Consider the following 22,812-nt stretch of genomic DNA (forward strand, 5'->3'; position numbering starts at 1 on the left):
GTGTTTGTTGAATGGTCAGTTCGCCCAACTAAAAAAACATCTTTCAACATTCAAACCCCGGATATGTAACAAAACCTGGAGAATATAAATAAATTCATATAACTTTTACTCATATTGCATGCAGAAGAGTCGGGAAAAGCCAAGAGATGCACTTTACACTACAAGGTTGTAGATAAAATCCATTTTCCAAAGTTTTATTTTGGTTCAAATGTATGAAGAATCACTAAAGTGTAGTTACTTAATATTCATCTTTTTTTCATATTTAAATATTTTAATTCAACTCATTTTGGAAGCATGAAGTTTACAACCCCCCCTGGTAAACTATGGTTCTGAATGACAATAAGCAATACAAGTATATAAGCACAAAAATAATGAAATAATGAAATAAAAAAAGCAGAGCGGCTGATTTAGCACTCTTTTATTTTCAGTTGGCTCCTTCTGTTAGTAAAATGGCAGACGCATTTTCTTCATATGTACACATGACCTATAAAAATAGACAGGCAAATGAGGGGAAAGCCAGAGGAAAGGTCGCTCTCATTATTATGTACATCAATATAGAACATCATATTTTAATCACACTATAAACACAAAACAAACAAAACCTCTAACAGATGTAGTGCTCAACTTAGGACACCGATGCAAACATATTTTTTTTCCTAAAACATCAATGACGTCAAAGAGAACCACAGACTTCTCATCACAAAGAAAAACGATATCTGAAAAATAATAAAAATGGCTTCAGTACAATTTACACTGTCTTACAGGTGAATAGCCCGTTTCGCATTCTTAATATAGCTCAAATAACTTAAATATAGACAACCAAATATTCTGAGTGAATTCATAAATTTATTGTTAGCAGCATTGCCGGATCAACCAGTACCCCTCATTATGGAATACAATTTTTTACATCATTCATTTCCCCATCAGACAAAAAATATATGTTTTTTTTTATTTCCGTCTGTGAGGGAATACCTTTTATGGACAAATATTTTTCAAAAATCTTAAAGACCTGCCATGTCAGTATGGGTGCTCGCGTCTTTTCTTACAAAAATAGTAGCTTTAGTAGAAAAGCTGTTTGGTAAAGAGTGGGTTGGTAAGGTAGGGTTCACGTTACTGTCTGAGCACTGAGCATATCTACAGAACAATTAAATAACCTAATGTACATGTGTGAGAGTCAATAACACGGAAAAATGGAAGACGTGGCTCAGTGCATTTTGACAGAAGCTCCTTTAGCCAACATTTCAAAGCCCTTTGCGCTACATGTGTTGGTTTTAGTTCACAGCTAGCAAATCAAAAGAGTTTCCTGTCGTGTCTGGAAAAGTATAGTCTGTCTTCCCAAAAACCACTTGGAAGAGGTCTTGTCGCTATGCAAACAAAAATACTTTAGGCGGATTTTGTCCACTGACCCGGACTCTTTAAAATAAAAGTGAACCGAGAAATGTGGACGCTGGTCGGTACTGTACCTTTAAATGATCCGTGTGTTTGTCTGTTTGTGTGTGTGGAGACGTTTTTTTTAAGCTAGCAGACACAGCATGGTCCTCCGCGTAGTGAGCCTCAGTTTCAGTTTAGGGCGTCTGTGTGGATCACAGTGAGGGTAGGTCAGTTATCTCTGTGTGTGTGTGTTATACTGAGACAGTTAGGGCACATTCATGAGTGTCCGAGTGCTTCTATCGAGTCCCAGGCCCAGCGGGACCCTTGCCCTTCCTGACTGCGCTGTGGCTGCTGCTGCTGCTGCTGCTGTGGTGCTGGTGGCTGGGGGCCAGCTGTTTGTTGGGGCTGGGGGTGGAGGCCCCTCCTCTGGCCTGCGGAGAGGAGCTCCTGCTGGGGTTGAAGGCGGGGCTGGTACCGGACCGGCCCAGGGAAGGCTGCAGGGGGCTGGACGCAGCGAGGCCTGCTGAGAGGAGGGACCAACATGCGCCTGTTACTCTCTAAAGAAACTAGCAGTGTGTCCAAAATAAATATGTTATAATGCGTCTCAAATAGTGCCCCGACCCTTAAACCTTAGCGGTAGAGAGCCAGACGTTTATTTATATGCCAAGTCATATTTTAATAACCTCTATACCCCAGTTAATGCAACCCAACAAATCAAACATTTTGACCGCTTGTTCTCATACTTTTAAATTATGTTCAATAAACAATTCCTCCAGAATTTTAAAAATAAAAGTATTGCAGCCCTTTCTTTTACAGGTACACAAGGGTGTGCACAAGCATACCTTTTGCAATATATATAAATTGCTATATATTAGCATGTTTTGTTTTAGTTAAATATGATTGTTTGTGTAATGTAATTTGGGTTATTGAAATGTAGTAACATTTATACTGAATTTTGAAATAAAAAAGGCCTAAATTGTTAATTTTAGCCATTCCCCTGGCTCTTATTTGAGATCTGGCAATTCTTTGAATAGCTTATATCAAAATGTAGGTTGTGTAATTCTCCCAGCTTCCTGTTTTGGCAAGTAATATAGAAAAATATCAACACACTTAACAATTTTAGACTATCAGGAAATTATTTGTGCCCTTATGCATGATAATCAACTACACCTTCGGATTGTCACTGTCAATTAATCTCACGGATAGACCCCAACTTGTCTTGTTTAATAATGATTTGGTTAAGTTGTTCAATATATTTGTGCGAAAGCGTGTGTGCTATTCACCAACCTTTAGAGACACTGTAACCGTACGCAGCAAAAGCTGCTGCAGAGGCAGCCGCTGCTCCGGCCATCGCCCCCGCCATGGCCGCCGCACTGCCCGCTGTCGACTTGCGCCCGCGTCCTTTCCCTCCAGACTTAGTCCCGCCTCCAGATCCTTTGGGCCGCCCCCGACTCCGCCCAGACCGGCCTCTGCCAGGACTAACCGCGTCCGAGGCAGACACACCTGAAGACGAAATTCAGAAAAATATGTTCCTATTATTATTTGTATCCACATCCTTTCCAAAGCAAGCTGTACAAGTTCCTGGAATACATAATGGCTTTAACACATTCCGAGAACACAGCAGTGTGTGAGAGAAATGTCTGATTTGGCATTAACCCAATCTTTCAAGGAAACTCAGATGATAGCTTTACTGCAGCATCGCAGTATAACTACACAATAATCATTACTCATCATTACCCTAAGTACAGGCTCAAGCTAAAAGTGGAATATTGTTCTCATTTTCCATAGGCTTTGCAGAATTACAGCCAGGTTGTCTCACTGGAATGTTCCTCATCCCTAAAGGAATCTTCTCCCCCTCTTTCTCTCCACCTACTCTTTCTGTCCAATGTCAACTCTTTCAATAATCCTGCATAATGTTCAAATATTAAACTCACACTTTTTTTCCTATAATCTTTCTGACAGAAGCCTCTTAGTATGGCGGCAAAATTCCCAATTGGGTTTCAAAGAAGCAGCATGTATTTAGGAGGGATTACTTTATTGCAGTGCATCCAAAGTGGGATATACTGCAAAAACCACAGTTGATCTAGATCCCACAGTACGGAACATACTAAAACATTGCAACCAGGGCAAAATAAAACCCTCATAATTCTCGATAATCAGCTACATAATACGTATGAGGTAACAGGCTACTTGCTCAGTGGATGGAGGCCTATATAAACACGAATCCTGATTGAAATGGACCAGCAGGACTTGTGTATACTGCAATGACCTTCATGTAAGTCACACCCAGATCTGCTTTTCTAACATACTTCTAACATAATAACAAGATAACACCAAGGTTATGCTATGGTTTTGAGAAGGACAGAGTTTATGTAGCAACACTATCTGAAATGAGGAAACCATCCAATATAAACATTTGGACAGTGTGCGTTGTAAAAAAAATTGAAGTAAAATGAGTCCCCTGAACCTAAACAAGAAAATAAAATAAAAGTAGTTGAGCTAAAAGTAAATTACCATTTGAAATTTAGTGGTGAAAAAGTGGATGTATTTAAGTATTCAAAGTACTTGATTAACTGTACTTAGTTAATTTCCACTGCAATGTAAATGTGACAATTGTCTTAGCAAATGTTAAATGTGAGTATTCATTGATTACCTCACAATAGCTGCCCACTGCTCCTAGTACTAGACTCCTGGTACTAGGATGGGTTAAAAGCAGAGAACAAATGTCTCTTTGTGTGCTGTGTGCTCTGCATGTGTGACCATTAAAGAGGGTTTCATCCCTCCCAATTCTTCTTCTTCCTCTTCTAATATAATTGAATTGTATAATTAAACAGCAATTACACAATAGGACATACCAAAAAGCGTTTTACGGTTGGAGCTCCACAAGGCACGGTACGAAGATTTCATATACATTTTACAGAAACAAGCTGGCAAAGTAAAATAAGGTCTTGACAGAGTTCCTACACCCTTACTCAAGTCAAATTCAGGCCCCTTTCAAGCACAGTCCAGCTGTTTTAATTCACAAAAGCAATTAGGCTTATTTTATTTCTTCGTATGAAGATCTAATGCAGTAAGATAGTCATTTATCTTATGCAATCTTGAAATCTGAACACCACATTGAATTTCAAGTACTAACCCTAATCTTACCAAAGTGTATTTCTTGTGTCACTGACAAGCCAGTATCACATTTCCAATTATTCTGGTAGCTCCTAAAATAAGGCACAAGCGGTGAACAGTGAACTGTTCCACTCCCTTAGACATCAAAGTCAAACTCGGCCAACTTGGACTGGTTCCCTCACCATTCATGTTGTCGGAGGCCGATCCGGACACTGAGGAGGGGGAGTTTGTGGCGCGGGACTGGTGCGCCGAGGACACCGGATCGTCCACGATGACCAGCATGTCGCTGCTGCTCTCGTCGGCGTCGGCGTCCGGGGGCAACGAGCCGGGCTGGAGCTCGCTGCTCAGGGAGATCTGTCCGGGAAGAGGAGCCAACACAGACACACACACAGGCTGGGGGTCAACACCGCGGGAAGTAAGGGAACCGGGCCGTACGGCAAAGGAGACAATAAGAGGAACGACGCAAGGAATAGGAAGGATAAGGAAGGAAGTAAGGAAGAATAGAGCAAGGAAGCAAAGCAGAATAGAGGATATAGAGCAGATAAGAGGATAGAAAGGAATGAATAATTAATAACCAAACCACATTAAGAGGAGACAGTTTTGGATCCTAATGGAGAAGCCATCACTATCCTCTGCATTTTTGTTCTCTTCCCATTCCTTCACTTTCATAACAAGACATTCACTCACTCCCTTGTATGTTTCCGACCGGACTTCCTCACCTCACTAAAAGGACTGGGCATGGCTGAGTCCATGTCCATGCTGATGAAGGAGTCGTCTCCGTCAGCAGAGAGGTTGGAGTTGTCTGCAGAGTGAGCGTGAGAGATGACCAGGTTCACCTCCTTCTTCTTCTTGTTCTCCGTCTCCTCGTTCTTCTTATGCTGGTTAAGAGCAGACGAGAGGCCAGGTTAGCATCTGCTAGATTTTACAACCCCTCCTTTTTTCTTGTCGTAACTAAATCTCACATCCTTTAGTATCCGGCTGGTCAGTCAAATCATTTATTCCAAAGCGAGATAACTCAACTAATTCAGGCCAGATTTCCATGTAATGTAATGTCATAAAACTCTGACGTATAAACATGCAACATTGTTGACAAAAGTGCAAAAGTTTGTTTATTTTTTGTTCATATTTTGTATAGATTTACATATTTTTGGCTAGATTAATTTAAAGGTTTCACATAATGTCATGATTGAAAAAGATGAAAATGTCATGTTTTCATTGACTAAAAATATTCAAAAAAATGTACTTGATAAGACTAAAATACCCCAAAACACAGACTTTTTGTTTAAAATAACTAAACCTTGAATTATATGATAAAAACGATCCTTCTCTCCCTCCAATAAGCCATCCTTTTTTACATTTTACATTCCACATTTGTTCTATCCTTTCTTTTTATTTGACACATCCTGTCTCTTCGTTCTACCACCGCTGAGGCTCCTGCTGGTCGCGTTGAACTGTACCTTCTCAGCGTACTTCTCCCGCTTCCTCTTGCGCTCTTTCACCTTGCTGCACTCCTCCAGCTGCTTCTTCTCATCCTGTCTCTGACGCACTGCAGGAGAAGACACCATGTATATTAGTTGTGACGTTAGCTTTTGTCCAAAGAAAACGGCCAATCAAGAAAAAGATGCCTCACGTTTCTTCTCCAGCTCGTCGTCGTCCAGCAGCAGGCTGACCACCTCTTTGGGTTTCAGTGTGTCGGGTTTGAAGTTTCCTCCTGAGATCACCACCCTTTGGATCTTAGTACATAAAGAAATTATCTATTAATAAACTCTGTAATTCAATCGTAACTGCAGTATGATTTATGTGTTTTTTAATTTTTTAACTCCAAAACGACTCAGCAGGTTGGAAATGCAGTTTAAAAAAAAAAAAATACATCACGAAAAAAAGACTCAATTTATCATAGCCAGACACGGTAAACACTAACATAATCATTGGATTTGGTAATATCATGTGTGACGGGTGCTTCCATCAGCAAACATGACCAAAATCTAAGCTCTGAAATGGTGATGTTTCATAAAAATCCTTATATTTGACATGTCTCATTTGACATTTTGCAGGTAAAAATGGATTGTTAATAAATTATCAAAGATATAAAAAAATGTATTTGTATTTTATATGAATTTACGGCATTTAAAAAATCTGACACTGCACAAAATATTGTTTGTAATTTTCCTCTGCCTCTAGCCATGGTCATGCTGTTTCCGTAGAGGTTTAATATATTTGTATTGCAGTAAATAAACAAGGCCAGAATAAGGAATAAACTGTTCAGAGGGTTCAAACTCTCAAATTGCAACCGTCATCATATTCTGTGCGTTGGATGAATGATCACTTGTGTTTCTGACCTCGCTCTTCTCCTTGGCCCGCTGCAGGATCCTCTCCTCGATGGACCCTTGACAGATCAGGCGGTAGACGGTCACCTGCTTGGTCTGCCCCAGCCTGTGGGCTCGGTCCATGGCCTGCTGGTCCACCGTGGGGTTCCAGTCACTGTCGTAGAAGATAACCTGAAAGAAAACATAAAAAAGGCTTCACTTTTCTGCTGTTTTTGTTATTGTTTACCACACGGTTCAATATGTGTGATAATAGCTCAACACAATGCTTTCTCTTGAACTCCTGACAGTAATTACAGGGATATGACCCTTCCTTTCACATGACAGATGCTAATCCCACTCGAACAGGGCTTCAGGGACATAGAGGGAGATTATGCTCAGATTGATAAAAACAGAGACTATCATATATGAGTGATCCGCCATCTTCAATGCACACATTGTCATTACATCAACATCTTATCAAAGTTCCTACAGAAAGTTTGATTATAAAATGTTCTTAAATTAAAACTGATGCCTCTATATGACCTCCATAGCAATGGTTATGGCTAGGTACCTGTGTCTAATTCCCGGTATAAGCAGACAAACTAAACAAAATAATCGCAGTGAGTTGTAAGATAGCCAGTTCAAAAGAAAGCAGGACATTTTTTATAGAGAATTAAACATGTCCAAGCTATATTTTGTGATTATTGCTCATACTGGGGCCCAATGCGTAAAGAAGAGAATAAATTAATTGACCAAAGAACCACAAAAAAAAAGGGAAAGTGATGAAACCTTGGGGTAAACAAGAGAGTCAAGCTGGGTCGGTTGTTCAACTGATAGAAAGCATTCATAATGGAGCATGCATCCCTTCTCCTGGTCTGGTGTGTAATGTGACCATTTTATTTATTAAAATATATTGAGATGTGAAAATATGAATGTAAATTGGTAACTTTCATTTCATTTCATTTTCATTTCAATCTTTATTTCGAACAGATTAAAAATAACAAATAAAAAATAACAAATGTGAAAAAACAGAATACCGTATTGTTAAAATACAGTATTTATCCACATTCACGATAATATTTATATATTCAACAACAAAAAATCTTCATATTAATAATAATAAAAAAAATAAAAAAAATAAATCATATGTGTCCGAAAGGGAGTAGGAGGAAGCAAATGCTTATTAATTCCCACCCCTTACTTGATCAATGATTGTCCTTTAAGTCATTGTGCAAGTTATTCCTACTTACATTTACAAAATGTTATACATACATATACAATAATTTCTCATCTTCAATCACCTCTCTTCATTCTCATAGTTTTCCAAAAAAGTGTTTCTGTACATCCTTTTAAACTGAATTATGCTTGTGCTTTGTTTTAACTCCTGCTCCAAACCATTCCATAAAATCACCCCACAGATTGTTATACTCATACTTCTCAGAGTTGTTCTGACCTTGAGTTGTTTAAAATATAGATTTCCTCTCAAATGATACCCACCCTCTCGGTCTATGAACAATGTTTTTAATTTCCTAGGAAGTAGATTATGTCTTGCTCTGTACATGATTTGTGCCGTTTTAAATTTAACCAGATCAGTGAACTTCAATATGTGTGACTTCAAAAATAATACATTAGTGTGTTCAAGATATCCAACATTATTGATAACTCTTATAGCCCTTTTTTGTAATGTGCATAACGGCTGTAGGTTGGTTTTGTACGTGTTTCCCCAAATCTCCACACAGTAAATCAGATATGGCAATATTAGTGTGTTATATAGAGTATACAATGAGTTGTTAATCCAGGTATACCGTGTTTCACCATTATCATATAACAGTATTAATCTTTCATAGTCGCAATTAGATGCATTACCTCATTGCTATGCATTCTGCAAACAATCGTGTTCAGGAGAGAAAAGATAGTGTTTAAAATAAAGCGTTCGTCTGGAACACTTCCAAAACAAATGCACTAATTAGCCAGATAAAAAATATCTAGACCACGAGGTCACAGAGGTCTTCCCAAACTACGTTTTCTGAAAATGTACTGTGTATATTTGATGCATTTAAGAAATGTAAATTGCTGTTTAAGCTTTTATATTTTGTCAGTGAAGTTTTTTTATGTGTTGAATACTCACAGTGTCAGCAGCAGTCAGGTTGATGCCGAGCCCTCCAGCCCTCGTACTCAGCAGAAACACAAAGATGTCCGTCCTGCAGAGAGGGAGGAAGTCACACAAAATGAAATTATATCGATTACAACAGTACTAGTCCATACCTTAAAAAGTATCATGGCACAAAATTGAGTTACAAACTAAGTTAGAACCAGAACTGTCCACACCGATTTAAGTCTGGCAGCAGAACTGAAATAAAACATGTGCCCTAGCATTAAGCTGCTTCAATAACCCCCCCCCCCCCCCAAACAATAGCCAGAGTACCACTGGCGGCTCCAAGCTGTACATTAATGTAAACCAGAGCATGGAAATATACGCATATTTGGACATACACATGTAAGATTAAACTGTTCACTGATTGCTGCAATAAACGGAAAGTCGGATTTACAGTCAGTGGTAAAAAAAAGTGAGTGTTTGGTTTCATTCAATCACACACACACACACACACACACACACACACACACACACACACACACACACACACACACACACACACACACACACACACACACACACACACACACACACACACACACACACACACACACACACACACACACACACACACACACACACACACACACACACACACACACACACACACACACACACACACACACACACACACACACACACACACACACACACACACACACACACACACACACACACACACACACACACACACACACACACAGTAGATCGTATCTTTACCCACCGGCTCTGGAAGTCCGCCACCATGTCTCTGCGCTCTGAGATCTTGGAGGATCCGTCGAGGCGCATGTAGATGTGCTTACGATAGACCATGTATTCCTGGAGAAATGGGACATTATAATTAGGAAAACCAAGAACAAAATGATGTGCTATTGTCTGAGGGAGTGACGGGTGCTGGCAAACATCACACAGCTATAAAACAATTTAACAGTAGCTACCTTTTCTTTTTTATCCTTTCTTGTGTAGCCCTGCATTTCTCTTATATGTGCCAGAACTCGGCGTAGTACAGTCCCAGTTGAGATCCAGATAGTCAAATATTAGAAAACCTTGGCTATAGCAAAGTTGTCACATGCGATCAGTGAATACCTTACTTTGAAACGACTTTAATCAAATAACTCGATCCACTCCTATGTATGTAACTTAATATTCCTGGATCACCTTTACTACGTATTTTGAAACTCTTGTCGTCCAAACCTGAAGGAACTAGACTCTCAAACTGTTTTTCCAAAGTTCTTAAAAATGCACCGCTACTTCCTCTGAGGAACAGATCAGCCCTGAAGCTGTACTTATTCAGTTTCATGGATCAAGAAATACTAATCTTTAAAGTAAGAATGTCTGTCCAAAGCGAAATTTGCGTCCAAATTTCTAAAATCCCACATTTCGAATGCATATCTGTTGGGTTTGAAACCTAAATCCGTGCCTAAGGAGACACTGTAAAAGGCCAGAATTTGATATTCTATTCCCCCCAAAAGTCGGCCAAGCTAAGTGTGTTTGTGTGATGGGAGGGGTTCTTGAGTGCAACAGCAGTGATGAGGTGACATGTTGATCTCTCTTTAAGCGCGGCCCTGAACCGGTGACCTCTTCACTCAAACATGTCAGCGCCCTCACAATCACTGGCACACATCAGGAGTCACCTCTCGCGACCATTAACACTGATATCAATGATTTGACACGATGTTTTCTGTGACACTCGGGGGCCTCCGTCCCGCCAGGCCCTGCCCTCCTCTTCCCCTGTGTCTGGCTCTGTTCCCATCAGCCCCATCTGCTCCCAGTGAACACTACATTAGGGACCATTAGCACGGCGCTACACATAATGCTGCTAACCTTGTTGAGTTGATGGCTTGCCAGCAGGATGTTGCAGATATTGTTGCTCTTGCAGACTTTCTCAGCCTTTCCTAATCTCAAAAATGGTCTAAATAGTCAGACAATTTCAGAAATACATCACCTCTCAGATTTAAACATAGTATTTAACATTCTCTGCTAGCTTCAGCTGCCATGATTTAAAGCTTGTGGAGTCCCGGTGTCCCACTGAAATCTATACCTTCAACAGCTGGCAATTTTCTCCTCTATTTTTGTTTAGGTTGGTGCTAATCAGAAGCGACAAGGCTTTATTTCTGCAGTTTTTCACTGATTTTGTAATGCTTGCAAATGTTATAAATCAGTTCAACCTTTAACTGGATGAAATGTTAATCTTGTTCAACAAACTGTCAGCAGCTTATTACAAAGCACATTTAATTAAACAGAATCTTTATGGCGGTGGTTTTTGACAACAACAACAAACTTGAAATGATGAATGCTAGGAGAGTGGCTTTTGTTTAAAAAAAGCACACGGACATTTCCTCTTTCCTGGCTTATGTTAGAGTGTCAAAATGCATTTTTAGTTTAAACCTTCATCGTTGGAACTTGGGTGTGCATTAAAACCTTCCCTTGAAAAAAGAAAAGAGTGGCAGCCAGGTTGTTCTCAACTTCCTAAACATTAATGAGTCCCCAAAGTCGAGAAACACAGTGTGAATTTATTGCTGTTCCGAGGTTGGGAACACAGTGTGCACGGTCACAGTCTGTTCCCAGCCCGACAACACATAAAAAAAGTATTTAAAAAGAAAAAGAACACGTAGGAGGGGCACTTTCAATACAGTTTTGCCAGCGAACACTGTAGATTGCCAACATTTTATAATAACAAAAGATCTTTATAAGGGATGAATTGCAATTCTAACCAGTTTGTGAAAACGTATTTAAATGCCATGACACATCCAGTACATATTCTACCATCCGAGCACTGGAAAACTATCAAAATGGATAACATTAACCTACAATTAAATTAAAAGACTCCTAAGATTTTACACATCTGAGTTATATGTGGAAACATTTCTATTAAAACAGCATTTTTAACTCCCAATAGAGCTGCGCAAAGTCTGATCATTCTCGCAAGTGATGTCACTTGAGTCAGCGTTAGTTGAGACTACAATTTAGGGGGGGGAAAGGGGGGGGGGTGGTTGAGTTTGAAAGACGTGAGCCGACCTCATCTTAGCTTAGGCTGATGGCTACGTAAGATACTACAACCTTAACACACACAAATCTAGGAGTAAACTTTAGGCTGCCTGTTTGCATTGTGGGCAATGTGTTTTTTTTACGATATCTCTCGTTGTGCCACATCTAATTTGATATTTTTTCTTTTACAGTGTACATCATGAGCCCGACAATGTTAGAGGGGTGCAATGTTAAAATGGTTGAGTACTCTTTAAAATGATTTAATATCAGTAAGTGGCCACATAAACATGGACCATGAAGACAATCTGCAACACCATCCATCCAGAGCCTCAAAGTTAACGTTCACAATAAAAAAACTGCACTACCCATGATCCCTTATTCAGACTCTTCATTCATCACAAGTTAGAGTTTTTTTCTATCGTATTAACAATCCCAGTGTAGCAGAAATATTTAATAAAAATAGTCGGTATGTATTATAAATAATCACAATTTTCAGCCATGCTTTGTATTGCGTAATGGGTTACTGTATCCCACTTTATAAAGAAGAATCTGCGGCTGACTTTTTTGGCTGTAATACCCTCGTCATTGTGGGCATTCCCGCCAGCACTGTAATCTGAACCGCCGACTTGCAGTACAGTAAAGAGCCGTCTAAGCAGCCACAGACACACCACTCAAGCAGGAGGGCAGTGACTTTGCGGTTCTGCTCCACTATCGGCTGCTGCCAGATTCTGGCCACCCGGATCTCAACGATCCATCACCCAACTCTGTGATGTCACCAGAAGAACCGGGCAGCCGACTGGCGACGACAACAATGAGGCTAATGACAGAGATTAGCATCAGCCTCTCCTTCACTCTTTCCCTTAGTCACAGTCCCATGTTCAGGAAATCAACTCCATCTGCAGAGTTTTCATCCCCGACTGATGATACAGATAATACGATGTAGGAAAACTGAAGCAAGATTTGGGGAATACATGATTTCATTTGAGGATCTCTTTAGTCCATTAGTAGAGGAGATGCTGTCACAGCCTCCCATTACTGTATGAGGTCACTTAGACCGTAAAAAAGGCACTTTAACAGAGCTCTTTGGGGCAGGAAGAAGATTAACCGTATCATTCAAGCAGAACGCCACCATCATGCTCAATTACTAACACTTGATTGGTCCATCTCACTGGCAGTCACCATGACAAAAACTCTAGGCATCATATACAAATGTGATTAAATGTTATATCTGATTGGTCTCTCACAATAACTACTAGGATAATTTGTTGTCCCAGAAAATAATAGCAAGTTGGAAAAAATTATATACAATTGTAGACAATATTTTTGTCATTTTAAGACCACTGTAGTTAATTAAATAATCCCCCCCCCCCAAAAGTACACCCTTTAAAATATGAAAAAAAAAAAATGCAATACATTTTTCATTTGAAGAATATTCGAGGGTGTTGGAATTCATAGAAAAAATCATAAATAAAAAATAAAACTGATCAATGTCATGTCCATATATCGATAAGTAGATAACATAATTATCGTGACAGGATTCTACAGGTATATTCATGTACATGTATATATTACATTATAAATCTTGACGCCAACTATTCACTTAATATGATTATTTTTAACTACTCCTAAAGAAGAAAAGGAGCAATACCTTGTAATTTCAAGCTAAAAAAAGACTTTAACAAGTACACTACTGGCAAAACGTTTTTGGACAATGGCTGAACGGGTAAACACAGTATTTAACTAGCCTTCATTATCCACTCTCACCGTTGCAGTTTTCTTACGGCCTAGCACACACACTGTTTTCCAGACACACAGGAAGACGGTTCTTAACCACTTGGGCTGGGTCCATCGACCATCAAAAGATTTGGCCGTGGAAACGGCAGTGCACCGTGTGAACAGGGAAGGAATTCCCAATGACATCATGCCAGAAGCTTTTGGCTCCATAGCGATGTTTCTAACAAATAAGGAGGCAACAATAGGGTACGTACCGGGGCTGTTGACACATGACTACGGGCAGAATGGCTTTTCGCTGTTGTTTTTTCTGTGGGACCTTCAACCTGATTGCTTCTCACTTTCAAAAGCTTAAACACAAAGCCACTTTTCCGTGTTTCATGAAGTGGTTTTGTTCATCATTGTTGTCTAAAGGGACTTAAAGAAATAATCACACTACTATTTCTCATTGGTGTTGATCTTCCCTCATTTGTTCCCATCTCCTCTCCCCCTCTTCATCCTCATCTACCGTTGTCTTTGCAGATTTTCTAACCCCAAGGCCCCTTGCCACTCCCATCTCCCCCTCTCCCCTCCACCTCGCCTCTCTCCTCGCTCCTTCCAGTCATCCCTCCCATCTGGCTGCCTCCCCTACAGATGAGACCCTGATAATTAGCCCTGACCTGTTAATGAGCCGTCTAATCAGAGCACTAACGAGGGACAGGAAGGATGATTAGAGGTACTGGAGTTCAATACCTCGCCAGTGGAAGCCGACCAGTTCCAACAACTGGCTTCGAGAATCACAGATATATGCAAACGACATATTAAAACCCTTATCATTTCTGTTCGTGGCACTTAAAGGTTTGGATTTGCTTTGGATAAATGTGTCAGCTAAATGAAAAGTAATGAATTAATGCATCTATCCCCTTTTTGCAAATAATTCTAGATTTTTTGTGGGAGTCTGTGTACTGTGTATCACTGTGTACTTTAATTAAATTGACTATTTAATTAATCATTCATTTCAGCAGAGCAAAGCTTTAAGAGAATATGTCACAATGACTGTCCAGGGTTGTGTGTGTGTGTGTGTGTGTGTGTGTGTGTGTGTGTGTGTGTGTGTGTGTGTGTGTGTGTGTGTGTGTGTATGTGTGTGTGTGTGTGTGTGTGTGTGTGTGTGTGTGTGTGCATGCGTGTATGTTTATACCTCCAGCAGGTCTATCATGCGGGTCATTTGGGAGTAGATGAGGACTCTGTGTCCCTGGATCTTTAGCCGACTCAACAGGATATCCAAGGTGTGCAGCTTGCCACTGTCCGTGATCAGGCTCTCCTTATCTAAAAGAGGGAGAGTCAGAGAGGTGAGGATCAAAACTACCTGGATAGCGAGAAACTCATGCTAACCATTTTATGCAGACAGACAAAGAGTAAAATGACACTTTTTTTGTAGCACAAAATGTAGCATCGCACTGGTTCCCTTAACTAAAAGTCAATACGATTTTTCCGAAGGATTTAGGATTATAGCAGAAAATAAGATCAGTGGAAAACAAACGTTTATGATACTTACATGTTTTGTTCAGCTAAATAATCTTCACAAATGAACACCATTTCAAAGGGTTTTAAAGCGTAAATGCATTCGCCAGAAGACAAAGAGTTAACGTTTTAACAGCTATAAACAAACTACACCATGGTCACATCACTTCAACACTACTTAGCTTAAGGGAGATTAGTTTCTAGTGTGTATTTGTTATTAAAATAAAAGCTTCAAAATTCTAGAGCGGGATATTTCTCGATGTATATTATGCCATAGAACCAAAAACCGTCAAAAAAACCCAAATGCAAAAATTATCACTAATTTCCATGTTTTAGGACTCATTCCTGCAGCACTCTTTATATAACCATAATGGACTTTTTTATGTAAAGAAATCAGCAATCAAAGCTTTTCAAGACAACCTTTCCCCACATTGCAAATATTTAGTATGTCAACATGGCAGAATACGGAACAGCCTTGCCCAATTAATGCAGAGATTATGAACTCTTCCCTAATCAATACAAGTCTTCGTTAAGACTGTATTCTCTAGCATAAAGACCCTTTCACTGGAGCGGATCAACCCTGGATCAATCCTGCTAAATCTGTCCCTGATTGCCGATTGTTTAAATAAAGCATGGGCCCTTATTGACTGGACTGCTGATGAGAGCGCAGAGTGAGAATGAACAAGAGCGATGGAGAGAGAACAAGAAAGAAAGAGAAATTGCGAGGAAAAGCGTGATTTACACTCCATTTCAAACAATGGCACAAAAGAAGAGCAAATAGGCCCGGCGGTTGGTCTTGGTCACATTACTGCCACCATCGCATTAGGTGCTCTTTGGCTCTCAAATGGGAAGCAATCTGACCCTGGGTCTGCTGTTCAAGTGGTTCCCTTCATGTCCAGCTGATGAGGAATTAACGTCATCTGGTACAATGGCACAATGGGAAAAGGGCCTGGGCTGCCATCGACCAGGGCGACAGGCACACTATGGTGTTTGAACAGAGGTCCTGACCCTGAGCACGAAAAACCTAAAGCCAGGTCCAGGGTCGGGTGACAGGGTCGGGGCCGGGGTTACAAGAGAGTCCCTATGGGAGCATAGGGCTCGGCCATATTGCGCTCAAATTGGGACACTTGTTCCTTAGCCCTTTTGTAATGTGAAAACCTGGACTTATAAATATATCCCCACCTTATTTTCTTGCTTTGCCAAAGTAAGGCAACCAACTGTGTTCAAATCACGTTCTATTAACCCACAAAACATGGCCAGAAAACGTGAACAGCATGCAAATCACGACTACCTGGCCACAGTATCTGCTAAACCTAGATATGTAATTATTGCTTGAAGACAATCAAAAGCACTAAGTATTCTGGATGATCCAACAAAACTCAGGGACTGAATCTTTCTCCCTTTTCAACCAGTAGCATTCTATGCTAATGCATACTCCGGCTGAACCCTGACCCGTGACCCTTTGGTATAGCCCCCTGAAAAAGGTCAGGCCCTGTAGAGGTGTTAAAGAGGAACTAATAGAACAGATGAACAGCGGAAACACTCTGGGGAGGTATTGGAAAGCTCACCTACAGGTCACTGTGGAGTGGTGCCAGAATGTCAAACACATTCAGCCTGTTTGGTCACAGTCGTAGAGCTCCCATGTGCTGACAGAGTGAGGTCTGAATCAGTTTTATTTATGTCTTTTATTTCACTTTGTTGGTTTTTTGCTCCAGACAGCTGGTGTATTGCGGGCATAGTGAATAAGCGTTTTACTATTGTTGGCATTCCTTGTTAACATTCTCCGAGAATGTAAAATAACTACATTTGGACTCAAACATAGAGAAAAAGACAGTAAAGAGGGCATAGTAGGATAATAACACATACTCATAACACTGTAATAGCAAGGGACAATATACAAAATCTAAGGCGGACCCAACATAACTTACGACGTACTGTAAGGTAGGCAGTTGTTTGACATTGCTGTGGCTCAATTCGGTATGTACCAAGAGACCAGCGCACCGCAATCCCTGAGATACACAAACTCTGCATCCTGCCATCAAAGGCCTATAATCGGCCTTGGCGTCAAGAAAGTGGAAGAATTGAAAAGTAAAAAGGAAGCAAGCGTGAGACATGTGGAAAAAGTTCCAGACAGAAAGTAAAAGGGGTCTGTGGTGGCTCCGGCTACAGTGAGGCTGTATTAGCACGGTGGCGGCGGTGGTGATGTCGTGGTTAAGATCAGATGTGGCCCTTCTTACCGCAGGTGCCAGTATAACCACCGCTGCTGCTCAGTCAAGGGCACCAACCAGGGCTGCGGGGGCCACGCTGCCCACCAACCAGATACAAACCAACATTTGGCAATGCTCTATAAGGCGATATTGCTCAACCACTGCCGCCAATCTGTTTCTGTTTAGCAGATTACATTTAAGCTTCTAGACTCCAATGTCACGTTTGAAGCATGTTAAAGCCCCTATCGGAGGATTTATGTGGCCAAAGAGGACAAAATGTTGTGAGTATTTAATCTGATTCTTGAAGGGCGTAAATTGTAAATCCGAAAATCCCATATTAAGCACTTAAATACTATTATTTCTGTACGAAGAGGCATGTCAGTCAGGGTAATCCTTTTGTTTGCTCCGGGATTATGAAGGAGACCCCTAATAGTAGAGCTCCTTAAGACAGCCACCTTCTGATATTTGACTACACGGTTGATATTCTTACATTTTGATCTTTGTGTACTAGCTGAGGGCACTATCTGATCTGAACATATTTGAAAGTCGGTGGCATTTAGCTGACCGAGAAATGATTGGCAGAAAGATGCTACATTGCCAAAGGGAAGCAGGAAATCCAACAGTACTGACGAGGCCTTTTTGAAAACTGACTGCTGCTCTGAGACTATCCACACTCCCTAAAGGCCGGCGATGTGGCTTACAGAGAATGAGGTGGCCGAGTTCAAAATCATTTAGAGCATCATACCGAAAATCCCTATTTCTAAATATCGCTGCCATTACCTATAAAGTGAAGCCAAGAAAATTAATAATTGGGTTTTAGGGAGAGCTTTGGTGGTCTGTCTCATTCCAACATAACACTTATGGCTTACAGTATAAGCTAAATGTGGCCGCAGAGAAATGCATGACCATTGGTCATAAATGTGAGCAAACAGGAAGCATTAAGCATGTAGCATGAATTACGGAGAGCTTAGAAGGATTAACATGGATATGTCTATATGTCTAACTCGTGTGGCGATTTAAATAAAATGACCTTAGTTTATATGAAATTCAGTCAACATTTGTTACGTAGTAGTGTTTTGTTTTTTTGCGAAAACGATTACGACATTTGATAGTCAAAGACCTTTTCTTCCATGACCAAGACAAGATGGAGACGTCATGACATCAATGTAATTAAACACTTACTGTGACGATATCCAGATGCAATAATGTTGTTTAAAAAAAAAAAATCTAATCTAAAAAATAAAAACTCTAGCTTTCTTAATTTTGTCACATTCCACCTTCAGTTTGCCCATATTGGGGTCCCTTTCTCTCTCTCAAAAAGAAAACACACTTAGGCATCCTGTCCATCTATGTCGTCTCATTCTTCATTCGGGAAAATTGTGCTCCTAGAATTCATAAAGTTTGCGGCCTAGGGTCGGTTTGGATTGGTTGATTAAAGCATTTTTTGCGTTGCAGATTTGCTCTCGTCCCGCCCCGGGTCGGTGAATCTTTTCCAGAAAATAGAACCAAATTTAAAAAAAACTGCCAAAATGACCATTAGTTTTTATATAGCTGAGGGAAAAGTCAAAAGGGTCTCAGCCCACCTCACACAAAAATCAAACAGCACTTCATTATTTGAATACACAAGTGACAACAACTATGATGTGCATTCAAAAGCACAGAAATGGACACAAAACAACTTTCTAATTGTGGACTGACGAAGAACAAGGCCTGCGTTAAGACCACACCCCAAAAACACAAGCAAATCCCATGTGGTGTCACACCACTCTGCTGTTGCTATGGATACACATATCAAGCTTCACCACCTGCCCTGCCCCCCTCTCATAGCACCCCCCCTACCCCCACACACCCACCTAAATCCAATCCAGTCTTAAACAGCGGCCCTCCCCATCCTCACCTCCTGCCGGCAGATTAGGCTTCACTCCCCTGTCCCTCCTCTCTCCCCCTTTTCTACCACATCCACAGCACCCTCCAGCTCCCTCCTCTGCTACTACAAACTCCCCCCTGTACACCCTCTCTCCCTCCCCCTACTGTCTGTTCCCCGACAGTGTAATCCAATCCCTGTAGGGCCAGAGCCAGGGGCCTGACACGGTCCTGACCCAATTAGAGGCCTGCTGCCAGCTAATTAACCCCGGCCCAGCCCTGGTGCCTGGCGCCTGATACTCCCAAACCAACTACGACGCTAATTTCATTAATACGCCGCTACAGTCTTCTGTCCTGTGCGGTCCCCTCTGCTACTGCTGCTGCAAAAGCCAAAGAGCAGAGCCACACCAACCAGGGAGGGAAAGTGGGCCAGATGTGATCGTAAAGGGTGGAGGCGAATGGCAGCGAGATCGTAGAGTGAAAAAAAAAATAAGTTGATGAAAGAAGATAGATGGGTGGTTATGTGAGAAAGAGAGACAGATGGGGGGCCACAGAGCGGGTCGAATGAGCGATCGAACCGAGCGGCAGCTCCTCACTGTATAATGATACATTACACTGTGCGATCAATAAGTCAATGGGCAACACTTGTTCGGAGCCGCTGATGATGGAAATATTAGCCCGACACTACTTTGCTGCTTATGCATGTATTGACAAAAATGTGGGACTTAAACTTAATTTTCTCACAGCCAAAGCATCAGTACGGCTAAGAGCCAGATGCCAGCGGGAGGTTTTGGAAGCGATGAGTGGAGAGGCTGTCAGAAAACAGATTTTTGGTTGCTCTCGTGAAGCTTTACAAATGGAACCCCCCCAAAAAGACTTCCGTCTGCAACTAGAACACACTCTAGTGTCTCCACTCTAGAACTCCGGAGAAGACAAACACACACTCCAAAAAGCCCGAAAAATGTGTCTGTGTGAACACTTTCGACGGAAAATGAGTGATGGATTGCGTTAATGTATTTATAAATGGAATGTGTTTGCGGATACATCACTGTCTGTCTCTCCACGAACATGCCAGAAGCTTCCCTTGGTTCTATAGGAGCCGTTAAGCAGGGGTAGAGACAGACAGTCTGATGAGGACTCTCACCACACCACAGGAGCCCACGGTGAACTCTGTCATTAAGACAGATCACTGCTAGTTACTCTCGGCCAGCACTGACTCGACACACACCGCAGATGAAAGCTAGTTGGCTAAGGGACAAAGTGAGCTGAGATACAACTCAGCTTCCATGTTCAAAGATATCCTCATGGAAGTATAATGTGGCTAATGTCTCCCCCTTCAGTCTACTTTGGGATCAAAGTTTCTTAAAGTATCAGTGAACACACTTTAGGGCACTTTTATAGCCATAACTTGGATAAGGAAGTCAGAACTTCTCCCTTTACACACTTGGCTGGAAGGTTTTTGTTTTTTTCTATGCTGCCAAAAAAGAAATTCCGCAGACGGTTGCCGGTGCCAGTTTAATGCACGTTGAAAAAGGGCAGAGTCAGACGGTGGTGTGGTGAGGCTGGCCGTCTGTGTTGTTGTGTGCCCGTCTATCAGAGGGCCGGGGGGCGCTTCCTGCCATTTTGCTGGAGAGCAGAGTTTCTTTGAAGGGACAGGAAGGCAGAACTGCATTTCCCACAGCCTGATGTAGGCTGGGCCAGACCTGACTCTCTCTCTGTCTCACAGTCTTATTGATACACATAAATACAGTCATTAAAAACTAGCTGCAAAACAAGACGCACAAAAATAGTCCTTTACCATCCCGTTCACACACATATCTTCCTCTACAGCACAGTCGATTCCCAGCTCGCAATAAAGCTAGCAAAAAAGAAGCCAAAGGTTGGCTCTGTAGCGAGAAGGCCGTCATTTTGCGGAATGGCTCCTTATAATTACTGTAAGTGATGCAGAGCCCACACAGACAGCGAGGGGATGTTATTTCTGTGTCACACTGGAATGTTCTGCAAATAATCCTAAAGCACGCAAAACGACTTCCCGTCAGAAGTGATTTTGACCCTTTATCGACATGAAATGTGTCTGTATGTGACAAGTTTTTCCGCAATGCAAAAGACAGGTGACCACAGAACAGCAGCATTATAGCAAACAAACAAGGCTTGGAATGTCTCTCTTGATTATAGTCAAAACCTCTTGGTCTGTCACGTCCTGGTGGCTAAGACTACATTACTGCATACATGCGTAACATGGGTTCAATTCCTGACTCGTAATACCCTGTATATGCCTTGCTATCGCTCTGATCAGGTGCAGCAGTATCACATAATTATGATTATTACATCCGCCAAGGAGGTTATGTTTACGGTTAGTTTGTCCGTTTGTCAGCAATATTAAATAAAAACTCCAAGCCCAATTATCATAAAATCTAGTGGAAGGGTGTAACATGGGCCAAGAAAGAACCCATTTCGTTTTGGAACAGATACACAAATTGCTTTTTACTTCAACATCTCGAGACAGGGATCAGTCTTGGTAAAGGTCTAGGATCTCCTAGTTAATGCTGTTAAAAAAAGAGTAGATGTTTTTTAATGAAAAACATAGTTTCCCCAGGGAAATGTGTCTATCACAATAACATAAAAAACAAACAAATCTGAGACCCAAGACATTAAGGTCTCAATTGTTTTTTCCTGATCTACGGACCGATTCTTAATAAGTCCTCTGATTAGATTCCTCCGTCGATATCAGTGGGCAGCCATACTCACGCCATGGCGCTCAAAACAAACAGTTATTCAGCTCTGCCATTTGTTCTAGAAAGGTGCGGGGCTGGGAGTGCAGAGGAGAGGGAGGGTGGGAAACTTCAGCTTAGCTACTGTACATATCTAGGCCTTGATGTGGCAACAATGTGTTCAGCGGAGGACGGGTGCCGGAGTGTTGGGTCACTTCCTTCCTCCTGAGGCTGAGAAAGAAGTGGGAGACCAGACGGACTGAGAGGCTTTGGCCAGATACTGATTTCAGATCAGCGCCCCCGTCCTGTCCGTTGGCCGGAGAGATGGAGGCTTGTCCTCTTGACTGCGTGTGAAAAAGGGCAGCGTGGGAGAGTGTGCGGAGAGAGGTGAGAGACACCTCAGGGCTCCCTGTGAGTGCCTCACAGTTCCCTTAAGTGGACCCGCTAGTGCACACACACACACACACACACACACACACACACACACACACACACACACACACACACACACACACACACACACACACACACACACACACACACACACACACACACACACACACACACACACACACACACACACACACACACACACACACACACACACACACACACACACACACACACACACACACACACACACACACACACACACACACACACACACACACACACACACACACACACACACACACACACACACACACACACACACACACACACACACACACACACACACACACACACACACACACACACTATTAGTGTTACCTAACTAAGCACTTGAACAATGACCAGTAGCTAAACTTCCTCGCTTTGTCTGCCTCCGTATAACTTCACAAGAGCTTTCAGACTGTTCTCAC

General features: G+C 41.6%; 1 protein-coding gene across 1 annotated transcript in view; it reads right to left on the reverse strand.

Annotated features, from left to right (window-relative positions):
- Positions 1 to 400: 400 nt before the first annotated feature.
- The window catches only part of ino80 (INO80 complex ATPase subunit), a 42,852-nt gene continuing 20,440 nt past the window's right edge, over positions 401 to 22,812 (reverse strand). Inside the window, 10 exon segments of the mRNA XM_034150500.1 lie at positions 401 to 1,891; positions 2,659 to 2,874; positions 4,671 to 4,842; positions 5,208 to 5,366; positions 5,946 to 6,034; positions 6,119 to 6,221; positions 6,828 to 6,986; positions 8,923 to 8,995; positions 9,674 to 9,768; positions 14,846 to 14,973. Coding sequence (XP_034006391.1) covers positions 1,668 to 1,891; positions 2,659 to 2,874; positions 4,671 to 4,842; positions 5,208 to 5,366; positions 5,946 to 6,034; positions 6,119 to 6,221; positions 6,828 to 6,986; positions 8,923 to 8,995; positions 9,674 to 9,768; positions 14,846 to 14,973 — 1,418 coding nt within the window. The 3' untranslated portion in view covers positions 401 to 1,667.

Source organism: Trematomus bernacchii, unplaced genomic scaffold (genome assembly GCF_902827165.1).
Source record: "Trematomus bernacchii unplaced genomic scaffold, fTreBer1.1, whole genome shotgun sequence".
Lineage (NCBI taxonomy): Eukaryota > Metazoa > Chordata > Actinopteri > Perciformes > Nototheniidae > Trematomus > Trematomus bernacchii.